Below are 12,960 nucleotides of genomic sequence, written 5' to 3' on the forward strand. Positions count from 1 at the left end.
CACTCGGGCAAGAGTTACATCGCCGTCCGTGCCAGCGTGTGGAGTTGCTAACGGAGCCTGGCTGAGAGGGGAGAGTTACGTAACGGTGGGTGAGAAAGACGCTTCTAGTGTTGGGGAAATAGGGTCTGATGGTAATCTCGCTGCTGGTTACAAGCCTCCGCGTTCCGCTGTGTTCTATCCGTGGGTCAACTCTGACCCGAGTGTTCAGCCGGTGTCTTACTCTTGAACCTCGAGCAGCGATTCTAAGATCTAACAGGAGACTAAGTGCCAACACTCGTTCTAGTCCGGGCTTTAGTCCTGACCCGACCCTTATCCATGAACCCTGTGAGATAGCTTTAACCGTAAAACTAACACTAACCTCAGGCCTGACCATAACCCCCCATGTATAACTTTAGACTAACTCTCTTCCGATCAGTTTAACACGTAGGCTTTCGCGACCAATATTATTCTCTTCCGATCCCTAATCTGGGCTTTTACCCAAGCCTCTAGCAATAAGATAACCACAGCCCCATCCATATCCCTAATCGTAATCCTTTCTGTAGTCCTCTACCCTAACTCTATCCTAATGCCTCGTCTTAGACATATCCCCTGCCATAAGCCGAAACCCAAACCGCAGTCCACCCCTAACATTAACCAAATATGCTCAAAATGTCCCCCCCCAATATATTGCTATAAAATAGATTTCTGTTTATATGATTGTGGTTATGGTTGTATTTTATTAATCCCTAATCTCTGCCATTACATACAATGAAACAAGAAAAGGTAACAGAGCAATGTAATACAATACACTATTAGACATTATTGTAAAAACTAAATCAAAAGTCCATCCTGTGTGTTAGTGAATTTTGTTATATTTTAGGCAGGAAATGGCAGGAAATTCGTTTTCATATTTTAAAAAAAATTCTGGGGGGGGGGGACCCCAGACCCCCTGGAAGATTTGGTCCCCCCCCCCAATGTTGACTCCATGGCTAGGGCCTTGCATTAACCACACATCGAGCACGATCACGAACGATACCCCGACCTCGAACGCAATCCCCCAACTCGAATCCTTCACCCCCCGCCACGCTCGCGTTCAACGGACGCGGGCACTGAAGTTGAGCACCCTCATCGACGTTGGGGGTTAAACGTTTCCGAGTCCTGACAAAGAGACTCTCTCGCCAGTGCCGGATTAAGCTCGTGCGGGGACTGTAGAATATGTTATAAAGGGGCCCTAAATATAAACAAACACATGAATATTTAAACATATACATTTGTAACTTGCACAGTAAATTAATTGTATATTTTCATTTGCTATACAGCCAGATAATATGACAAATCGCTAACCTTAAACACCCAGTCGTTCATAAAAGTTGAAGGTGGTATAGTACTATAGTAATAGAGCAAGTGCAGAATCACTGAACCGGAATTGATAGGTTGAAAGCGTTTAGCGCGGGGCCCTTGAAAGTGCGGGGCCTGTAGCTGCTACGAGCCTGGACGGGGTTAATCAATATCACAAAAACTACCGTCTGCATTAAACTGCATTGCGCGCGTGACTTGGAAGTCTCTTCGGGCACGGTTCTGCACCTCTCATCACGTTCGTCAGCCAGATGCTTTCCTTCACTTCGCAACACGAATTACAAATCTCAAATGATACACTGAAAGCAATGGGAACAGAGAGCGTTGAGGCATTTGTGAAAAGAAAAAACCCCGTAAGTTTTGCACGGTGAAAAAAAAGTCACGTTTTTTTGTGACATCCGTCAAGGGTCATGCACGGGTCGTGCGTGCATTTCTCATCGTCCATACCGCAGGTCACCTGGCGTCTTCAGATCACAGTGAGTGGAGCGCTTTTGCTCACATCTCGGTGGAATGGAAATCACCTGAACGCCGTGACTCTCAGACGGACACGCGGGGGTGGTTTTTACTCGCGTCCGAATGTCGAGTCGATATTTCCAGTAAAAAAAAACACCTCAGTGTTTGAATCCTCGCGTCATACACTGGATTTTCAGGTTTGTCTCTCGACTCGAATAAGTGCTGCTTTTTATTTTTGGTACGAAAAAAAAGAAGTTTGTAAAAACGATCGGACGAAACGACTATCCTTTAAAAATGTGTCTGTCTCACTCACGTTCATGTAAGCGTATTGTTACGATAATAACAACTACAATTTGCAAGGCGCATTATATCCGAGGATGCCAATGCACCCGATAATCTAATTTATATAGAGAGCGCCTTCACTCAAGGCGCTTGACATAGCTTCCAAACAGGTGACCGAATACAATGATTTAGATTGAGGGGGGGGGGGTACAAGGATTGAGGAATGAGTGACAGCGATAGAGAGGTACACATGTGTGGGGATCACGAAAGGGTAGGGGAGGGATGAGAAGAAGTGGAGGGCGAGGAGAGAATGGGCAATAGATAAGAAGTGAGCTTTTAGAGAAGAACGGGAGGAGGTTAAATCACGCATTTGGGATGCGATGAGAACCATCTGTGTTTATGCACACACGTGGAGTTAGTTGTTAGTCGTATATGTCGTTCTAATAATCCCGACCTGACGATATCCCCGCAGTGTTCTCGTTCACCAGGCCCCATCGCGTCTCAGCGATGAGCACACTCCCCCACCACACCCCACCCCAGAATCCTTACCCTCTCTCTCCTTGCCAGGGCAATCACAAATGTGCTCTACTGCTTGAGTCCAACGAGTGTGAGAGAGAGAGGAAAGGGGGATGGTATAATCTCAAACATTCCGATATAAAGGCAGGAATATTATTTGCACATTTATACATTTTGCACGGTACCCGACTTTTAGTTTAGTATCTGCTTTGGTGCAGTCTCATTCACTCTTATTTCTAGTCAAAGCAAATATAGTTGTTGTTGTAAATATTCTATGTGATCTTACAATGGAATTCTCTCTTTCATCAACACGATCAAGCGCCAATATTTATTACGTTCTCTCATCATCATCATCATATTCATCAGCCATTGTCTATCCATTGCTGGCTGAAGTGCCTCACCACACCGTCAACTATCTCTCACGGCCCTGCGATGCCACAATCCATCTCTCGTGCCTTCACACGAACTTACCGAACCGTTCCATCTCTGCGGTGGTTACTTTGTCAGATGCGGCCTCTACTTCGGATGCCATTCCAGTCTCGTTCATCGGCCATCATCATCCCTTCCGAAGATGTGACTTGCTCAAGCCCACATACTCTCAGTCAACACGCTGTCTCTCTCATTCGCGATTGTTCCCCCATCTCACCAGTTTACTCTCTCTCTCTCGGTGTACGTTTCAGCGGGCATACGTCAACACGTCACAGCAAGTAGCATGCACAGATTCGAAAACGTTCCCCGTTCGCCAAATCGCTACGTTGTTGTGCTTGTGAAATAAAACACATTCAACTTTCCAAAAACATTGAAACATTCGTTCGCTTCGCCCTCTGTAGTCTCATCGTCTTGTCCACGACGGACACACTCTGTACCGCTGCTTGGTTAAGGGGTAGGGGGAGGGTACGGCGAATGCCAGCGTCTGGCGTTGGCTCCTTGGTCGCTGTTGGTGTTAGCGACAACCTCAGCGCGCTCCGTCCCCCTCGCTTCTCCTGCCACCCATCGTGGCGGCGCCGCGGCCCTTCGGTGTGTCTGCCACTCGTCGCCTCTCTCGGGCGTGAACAGCATCAGCCCCCTCGGGGCGGCGAGGCGGGGTCTCAGGTAAGAAGCCGGTAACAGCAGTGCATTGATTCTAGATTTGAAGCTTTCGTGACTGAAATGATTCATACTCTTAGTTTTTTCGGTAAAGTCACGTAGGTAAAAAATGAAATAAAAATTAATGAAAATAAAATAATAAAAATCACGACGTTTCGGAGGCAACACAAGTCTCCGTCATCAGGTGGGACCGTCACAGCTAGATATTACTTGATACAGCAAATTCAGCTGTGACGGTCCCACCTGATGACGGAGACTTGTGTTGCCTCCGAAACGTCGTGATTTTTATTATTTTATTTTTATTAATTTTAATTTCATTTTTTACCTACGTGACTTTACCGAAAAAAATAAGAGTATGAAGCCGTGCATTGATCCACGTGGAACTCACACCCACTACGCCCACGGTGGGTGGAAGGCGCACGGAGGCGTCGAGGTGGTTGGAGGGGCGTGGAGTGATGGCAGCAGTGATTCGGGGTGAGCGCGCGTGGTGGTTGACGGTGGTGGTGGTAATTCTCACGGCCGCGCAAGAGGCGCGCGCAGACGGTGACGATTGCGGAGTCAAGTGATGGAGTCTCATCTTACACGGGCGAGTGCGGCACGGTTGATGGCTGTCTCGCGATAGCCGTCAGCGTTCCGTCCGTTACGTGCGTCAGCTGCACAGGCGTGCACGGGGCGCGCAACATGTGCGCGGCAAAGAGGGGGACGCGATTCGGAAAGAATGCGCTCTCCGCAGACGAGTGGCGGATAAGCGGGGACGCGCGCGTTTCCATCGGCGGCGCACTCCGCGTTGGCAGGAAGGGCGCTCGCTCAGAGCTCACTCAGAGCATCACTCACGCTCGAAAGTCGATCCGGGCGTTAACCCTTCAACAGCACGTGTCGGCCGGCACTGCGCGGACAACGTGGTAAACGACAGCCGTGTCGTCTGTCCCCTCTCGGTGACCTCTGACCTGGTGAGTGATCGGGATACCCTCTCACCTAAGGGTCAACCACAAACGCTGCTACTGGTATACAGCACATTACAGGAGTTCATTATACGTCGCCATACTGCACAGTCCAATCATATTTATTTATACATAAATCACCTGAAGCCTCCCTTCAATCACGTGACTTTTGTGGGGTCACCCCCACCCTGAACCCCCCCTGACCCCGCCCCCTGTGAGAACAGACGCTGCTGCGTGCACATCCCAATGCAGCCTCTTCCTCCCCATCATCATCTTGGCTGGACCCTTTGCTGCCGTTTCTCCCTTCCTTTTCCATCTTCCCCCCTCCTAGTTCCCATTCTTTCCCTTCTCTCTATCCTCTCACTTTCCTATTTCCATAACTTATAGCTTCTTGACTCTACTCAGCTTTCTCGCGGTGTTGGCCACGTGTGTGCACTTTTAAATCCAGATTGAAAACTCATCTCTTTAGAACTGATTCTTTTGTGTGTTTAGTTTGTTGACCTTTCCCCGGCACGGCTGGCTGCGTACGGTGCGAAAGAAGTTCTGCACACAGTGCGTATGTGTAAAAAGCGTGCGGTCGTTTACAACACATTCCTGCGGAGGGAGCTGGTAGTAACGTTGGGTTGCTCGGTCAATGGCCAGGGTCAACGTCGGCGTGGTGTATTCCGTAAATATGCCCGACTGTGAGGGCGGGCACAAGCCGGCGTGAGAAGGTTAAACGTTGAGTTTTATAAGGGCACCACGGGGTGACCAGCCCCTCCCCACCCAGCCCCACCCTACCCTCCCCTCCCCACCCAGCCCCACCCAGCCCCCTCCCCACCCAGCCCCTCCCTCCCCACCCGGCTCCTCCCTGCACGACGGACAGACGGACACAATAATACTCTTAGTAAAAAATGAAATTAAAATTAAAATTAATTTTAATTTCATTTTTTACCTACGTGACTTTACCGAAAGAACTAAGAGTATGAATCATTGCAGTCACGAAAGCTTCAAATCTAGGACACAATAATCCCCTGTGGGCTGGTGTAACCAGGAGCTTCCTACCAGTACCAGAAGCGTAGAGGCGATTAGCAGCAGCAGGAGTCCGCAAGAGGGCGCGCATCGCCCGCGGGTCCCGGTGCTCAGCTGGGCGCTTCTAAACTCCCCTCCTACCCATCTCCACCATCCCACACCTGCACTCGTTGCACCAATGTTGACGTGCGGACGACGCATTCCGTCAGCTCCATCTCGACAGCGAAGCGACGTTCTCGGTGTCCACGTGTGTGCCGAGAGGATGCGTTGTGCAACACCAACGCGTGTCGATTGTTGTTCCTTCTAAATTAAACAATTGAAGTGCCGAGCAATGTGTTCAATTCGTTAAGGAGAGGGGAGATACGTTTCGAGTCCACAGCCCACGATGAAGCATCCCGAACTAGTGGTTTCCAACAGCATTTTGTTACATCGGCAAACTCATGGATCGGCTTCGGTTTCTTTGTTTCTCATCAGCAGTGCGTGGTCGATTTAAAACAAATGTCGCGTGTTTGTTTATCAGCACGAGCTGAGCAACAAGAACTTCGGGCACGCAGCACAGCAACAAGCTACACACACACGATCAGTATCACAGCTGCTCAGGCACTACGCTCTGAATCGAACCGCTGGTCACCGCTAATATCTGACCAGGTTCTGGACATAAAGTGTCTCCCATTAACGCACACCGACCAACGCGACGAAGCAATGGTCAAACAACCGCCGCGGCGCTTAGGGAGGTGCCCTTCTTCCAGCCGTGACTTGACAACTGGCCCTGGCTGAAAGTTGTCGTCAGCCGTGGGCGATCAGTCGCTGCACCGCCCACGGAATGAAGGGGGCTTCCCGAGTAGCCGCCGTCTCGCAATGTTGCGATGTGAGCAACAAGACGGTGGGTGATGCAACCCGAGGCCGTAGCCATGGAGTCAACATTGGGGCGGACCGAATCTTCCAGGGGGTCCCCTCCCAGAAAAAAATATCTAAATTTGAAAACGAATTTCTTGCCTAAAATATAAAAAAAATTCACTAACACATAGGAGTGACTTTTTATTTACGTTTTACAATAATGTCTAATAGTGTATTGTATTACATTCCTTTTCTTTTTTACCTTTTCCCGTTTCATTGTATGTAATGGCAGAGATTAGGGATTAATAAAGTACAACCATAACCACAATCACATAAACAGAAATCTATTTTATAGCAATATATTGGGGGGGTGGGGGGACATTTTGAGCATATTTGAATATCTTGTCCCCCCCAATATATATTATAATTATGGTCTTGGTGCAACCTGCTGATCCGTAGCCGCACGCGGCTCTCCGAGGGACTGCTTCGTGACGGCATTCGCACGCATTGAGGCTCTTGAGATATTGGTTGTTTTTTTTTACCGAATTCGAAAGAAATGACGCTTCTTGTTAAGTTGTTGGTTCCCGACAACCGAGGGGCGCAACGGCCTCCTTTCACCGACTCACTTTTACTTCAATAGCTACGGATGTTTTTAACCCAAATACAATAACAAATAGGCTACAACTCTGTCTATATATTATTATTTTACCTGGACCGTGTCTTGGGTTACGAGGGAGACAGTCACAGTGAGAGTATTAATCGACAATTAATTTCCAATGCATTTTGCTTCCACGTGCATGTCAGTTGCGTGAATTTTTTTATTTGTAACAATGTTTTTTTTGGCATTCATGGTTAATTGTTGGAATGTTTTTTGTTGAATAAGTTTCCTTAACATTTTAGTTTCCCTTGTTACATACCCCCCCCCCCCTGCATAGTCGCGCCCCTGTCGACCCCTGTGATCATAATAATAATACTACATTGCCACCGCATGGACCGCGCTCATTGAATGGAGGAGGAATTGCAAAACCACACTAACTCGCTCCTGAAGCCCTTCCTCGTGGCTCGCAGACTTCGCCATTGGCACGAGGCTCCTGAACATCTTGCTGCTGATCCTGCTGCTGCTGCCATCACGCGTCCGAATGGAATCGTCGTCGTACGCACATTGAGTGTTAAACTGCCGACGTGTTCAACTGACAATGAGTGTTGTTGATCGATTGATCGTCGACGCAACGATGTTTTGCGCTCCTAGCAAGCAAGCAACGAGCTCTCGGTGTTAAAGAAGAACAAGTAGAACGACAAGAAGAACACTCAACACGTCAATCACGCTGCCTTTAAAATAGAAAGAGTTTACACCAGGTGACGTTTCGGGCAATGGCCCTTCTTCACCAGCACACAAACGAGGCCGTGAACGCACCTGCCACGCAGGTGTAACCACCCCGAGGTTCCCCCGTGTGTGTAGACCTAACCCCCTCCACCCCCCCCCACTCCCCTCCTCCGTATCATCCACCTCGTCTTCATTTACACGAGTTGCCTGGCCGACCCTGTCACACGACACCCGCCACAGGTCGCCTCTCCTTCCTTCCCTCCCTCCCTCCCTCCGTCTCTCTCTCTCTCCCTGAGAGCCACCGCAAGCCACCACGCGCACTGTAGCGACATCGTTCTGAACCCCCATGGAGAGCTGCGCACAGGTGAGTGTGGTCCCTCTTTCTCGCGTCGTCCTCGTCGTGGGGAGCGGCGGTGCAGCGGTCAGCGAACCGCCGTTGAAACCAATCCCGGGCGACCCCCCCCCGGTTCGATTTCCCCGTTCACGAACAATGACGGCGGAGAATATTTGAAACGGGCCTGGGCCTCGCGTAGGTCGACTCGGCCTTAATCGAGTCGTGTACCCAGGGCCGGATTAAGATTGTGTAGAGCCCTGGGCTACAGGTACTGCGAGGAATATTTTCAAAAGTAAAACAAAGTTAAAGAAAGTTTAACACGTAGGCTTTTGCGACCAATATAATCAATAAAAGAGCTTTTTTATGATGAAAGTTAAAGAAAATGTAAATTTATTTTTACAAGGCTAACAACAAATAAAATTCAGAATTAACAACTGAAATAACTTCGCACTTGATCTCTGGAGGCCCCTTCCAGCTGACGGAGGCCCTCTAAAGCCCTCGTGCCTTAATCCGGCGGAGTGTGAACGTCACCCCCTGGGGAAGGGACAAAGGCGGCCGGGCGTAGTGTCGGCCACCCAAAACTCGCACGTGTGCCTCAGTGCCGGCCTTCATAGGTGCCGCTCGCTAACAGCGCTTGCCCCAGCAGTCTGCTCAAGGATAGACGGGGGTGGGGGGTGGAAATCTTTGTGTTTTGCAGCGAACAACTCGGCTCGGCGCATGTCTCATCTTGTAGACGGCCGTTTGATTGATGCACCTTGACTACCGTAATTACCGGTGCTACTCTGTGCGCAGAGGGGCAGTGTGGCAACATCCATCGCTGCACGGCACTTTGCTCCAACGTCTATGTTCTCCGCCTGTGGCGGAACTCAGCGTGGGGAAGTATACTTATGTATGTTGAACTTCTTTCGCACCGTATACGTAGCCAACCGACGTGGGCAGACACTTATCCGATCGTGGATTGACACGAGGGCTGTGTGCGTGCTTGTACGCCGTAGTGTGTGTGTTGGTAAGACATCTAGTGGGGAGCGGTAGTGTAGCGGTTAGCGCGCTGCGCTATGAACCCGGCCACCCGAGTTCGATTCCCGCTCACGGCCGACACCAGTGAAGATTATCTGAACCGGTCCTGGGCCTCCCCTAGGTCGACTCAGCCTCAAATGAGTACCTGGTGCGGTGTGTAAACATCGCCACTAGGGAGACAAAGGCGTTCGGGCGTGGTGCTGGCCACCCACCCCCTCGTGTACCGTGGCGGCCTTCATGGGTGCTCGCTAACAGCACTTGCCCCTACAGTCTGTTATGGCTATATGGGGGATCTTTTTTTTTTGGTAAGACATCTGAAGTTGGCTCGATGAGCACGAGAAGGTTGGTGGATCACCGCACAAATGTTGTGAAACTCCCTGGGCGTCGACATGGTGCCATACCCCGGCTTGCCAGGAGAAGACAGTACAGCAAGTGGACTAATGCAGCTCTGTTGACATCTTTACGGGGATAGAGTGTTTCCCCCTCGCGCAGCGTGAGTTTTCTCCCGTGTGCTCCGGTCCCCTCCCACTTGTACAATAAACCCGCATCATGAATGGAAACTTTTAAAATATCAATCCAATGCAGGACCCTGCTGAAAACGAGTCGCGCGCCTCGGTGTGCCCCTCCTGGATAAAGGAGCAAATTATCACGAGCCGTGTTCGATCCACTGTTGGATGAAGGCCTCGCCAAACCCCCGAAACGATCCTTGCGATCTAATAGAACTGCATTCCTGAAATGCAAAAAAAAAATCCGTAATCCGTTTATAGACCTCGCTGTAAGCGCGTACACAACGCACGGCGCGACAGACTGCGCTACGAACGTGTGTGGATTATTGTGGCGTTTGCTGATGCTACTGTTTAAGACACTCCACTGTTCGGAAGTGAACACAGATTGTTTGCGATGCTGCTGCTGCTGCATTGGAAGTAGGTGCACAAAAATAGGTACTATTAACAAAACAAACTCAACACAGTCTTGTGGCGTTAAAAGAAGAACATGTATAACGGACGACGTTTCAGGTAATCACCCTTCTTCATGGGACATAAAATTGGCCCTTCATAATCACGCAATAATTGTATATGCCGTTATTGTGAAGGGCCACGTAATTTGATTGGCCAAAAACGTTGCCGATTAAAACATCCTTTGAAGGCAGTGTCATTGACGAACGTGCTGAGCTTTCCAGTGACGATTGTAAGTAGGTCACGGGAAGGGGCTTGCATTGCTGCTCCAAACCCGCCGGCGAGAATGAGCCGATTGTGACCGGGAGGCCCCAGACCGACCGCCGCTGCCGATTAGCGGCGGCGGGGGCGGCCACGCGCGCGCGCACGTGACTGAGATTCGGCGTCGCTAATTCCAAATTCTGGGATTTCAGGGCGGAGGCCAGGGGAGGGCCCAGCCGAACGCGGCCTTCCCGGCCTTCCCAGAGGCGGCTGCGCCGGCGGCAGCTGAAGCTGGGGCGAGCGCCCAAGGGGGAGGAAGGAGCAGGGCCATCTACAGGCGGTCCGGGCTGCGGCGATACCACTCGAAGGTGGGTGCGGAGGGTGGGAGTGTGAAGGTGAGATGGTGAAGGTGAGGGGGTGAGGGTGAGGGGGTGAAGGCGAAGGGGTGAGGGGGTGAGAGTGAGGGGGTGAAGGCGAGGGGGGTGAGGGGGTGAAGATGAGGGGGTGAGGGTGAGGGGGTGAGGGTGAGGGGGTGAAGGCGAAGGGGTGAGGGGGTGAGGGGGTGAGAGCGAGGGGGTGAGGGTGAGGGGGTGAAGGCGAGGGGGTGAGGGGGTGAAGAAGAGGGGGTGAGGGTGAGGGGGTGAGGGTGAGGGGGTGAGGGGTGAGGGTGAGGGGGTGAGGGTGAGGGGGTGAGGGGGTGAAGGCGAGGGGGTGAGGGGGGTGAGGGTGGGAGGGTGAGGAGGTGAGGGTGAGGGGGTGAGGGTGAGGGGGTGAGGGGGTGAAGGCGAGGAGGTGAGGGTGAGGGGGTGAGGAGGTGAGGGTGAGGGGGTGAAGGTGAGGGGGTGAGGGTGAGGGGGTGAAGGCGAGGAGGTGAGGGGGTGAGGGTGAGGGGGTGAGGGTGAGGGGGGTGAGGAGGTGAGGGTGAGGGGGTGAAGGTGAGGGGGTGAGGGTTAGGGGGTGAAGGCGAGGAGGTGAGGGGGTGAGGGTGAGGATGTGAGGGTGAGGGGTGAGGGGGTGAGGGTGAGGAAGTGAATAATAAATAAAAAAATTCGTCCAAAACTGCTTGAATCAGAAATATCTCAAAATCAATAAAAGACGGAACAATCTTGACTTGAAGCATTCGTGACTGCAGGAATTCATACTCTTTGGGTCTTTCGGTAAAGTCACAAAGATATTAAAATAATACAAATAATAAAATATATTTCTTTCTTCCTGCCTCAGCAGTCCGCCTGCTGTATTTTCTCACCTGAAGACGATTGCTTGTGTTGCGATCGAAACGTCGTGATTTTTATTTATTATTTTTCTCTCTACGTGACTTTACCGAAAGACTCAAACAGACAGAACAATTGTTATCGCTTTAACCTTATTTGCTGTTTAAGGTTCAAGAAACGCACAAGTATGTTTATGGGGGGTGGGGGGGGGGACAAAATCGAGACTTTGGGTCTTAAAAATGAAAAATCTCGGATTTTCAGATTCCCCCTGTTGTTTGCGTCCTAAAAACCACCTCTGTACCAAACGTCAGTTTTCTACCTCGTCGGGAAGGTACGCTCGAGAATTTATTTTTGAGACACACAGATTAAGGTCTTTATATTTTCGGTATATATATATTTTTGTTACGAGCCCCGGGTATTTTTTTTTGGCCAGCGCCGTGTGAAATGCGGCCGCGTGCACGGCGGATGAGGCCAGGGATGTATTCCGAGGAAGGTGGTGACGGGAGCAGGAAAAGAAAACGCTGGCGGTGACATTGCACTCGGGTGGGCAGAGGCAGTGACCGTGGGCGGTGAGGAGGAGGTGGAGATGTTGAGGGAGAGAGGGGAGGGTAAGAGAGGGATGACGTCACAGTCATTATCTAATGGCAGAGGTCGCTGACACGTGGTGAGTCAGCCGGTGACCTTTGGCTAGAACCAAGCGAGGGACAATCGAGACGAGAAGTTCGTCCTTGGGAGGGGACGATCGTTAAAGACGAGGGCGATCGTCGTCAAGAACGACAATCATCGTCGTCGTTGTCATCCATTAGCCATCGTGGTCATTCATCAACCGTCGACTGCAATCTATCAGTAGAAATAATAATAATCCAGCTATCGCCTTCATCAATCGTCCATTATGCTTTCTCAATCATCATTATTTATCAATTACATGTCATCATCAACCATGGGACATCATTACCACCACCACCATCATCATCGTAATTTTTCGCATGCAAGAAACTAGAAACATCACGAAACGAAAACTGAACGTACGAGGCGAACACGAGACAGAAGCCACCCGGCTTAGCAAACAACAGCGTGGCACACGTGGGCATGCTTGATCCTAAGCCTCCGCACTGCACACACCCACTCACATCGCACACACATTGCACACACACACTCACTGTACACACACACACTGCACACACACACACACTGCGCACACACACTCACACTGCACACACACACACTGCACACACACTCACACTGCACACACATTGCACACACACACTCACTGCACACACACACACACTGCACACACCCACTCACATTGCACACACACAACCACTCACACTGCACACACACTCACTCACTACACACACACACTGCACCTACACACACACTGCACACACACATTCGCTCGCTCGGAGTTGGCCTGATAACTTTAATCTAAATTGTCTTATGGTTGTTATTGTTTGAC

The 12,960-nt window shown here is 50.6% G+C and overlaps 2 protein-coding genes across 9 annotated transcripts in view; both read left to right on the forward strand.

The window, feature by feature from the left end:
• Positions 1 to 12,960, forward strand: part of LOC144720144 (visual pigment-like receptor peropsin) — a 48,335-nt gene that overhangs the window by 34,158 nt on the left and 1,217 nt on the right. Inside the window, exon 7 of the mRNA XM_078596651.1 lies at positions 10,506 to 10,688. Within this exon, the coding sequence (XP_078452777.1) occupies positions 10,506 to 10,688 (183 nt within the window). The remainder of the gene's footprint in view (positions 1 to 10,505; positions 10,689 to 12,960) is intronic.
• Positions 1 to 12,960, forward strand: part of VIT (vitrin) — a 49,099-nt gene that overhangs the window by 966 nt on the left and 35,173 nt on the right. For 7 of the 8 annotated variants that reach the window (XM_078596081.1, XM_078596084.1, XM_078596083.1 and 4 more), the window contains exon 2: positions 10,506 to 10,661. The exons of the other annotated variant lie outside the window; for it this stretch is intronic. The gene's annotated coding sequence lies outside the window, so the exon portion shown is untranslated. The remainder of the gene's footprint in view (positions 1 to 10,505; positions 10,662 to 12,960) is intronic. 8 annotated transcript variants of the gene reach the window in all.

Source organism: Lampetra planeri, chromosome 7 (genome assembly GCF_965212315.1).
Source record: "Lampetra planeri chromosome 7, kcLamPlan1.2.h2, whole genome shotgun sequence".
Lineage (NCBI taxonomy): Eukaryota > Metazoa > Chordata > Hyperoartia > Petromyzontiformes > Petromyzontidae > Lampetra > Lampetra planeri.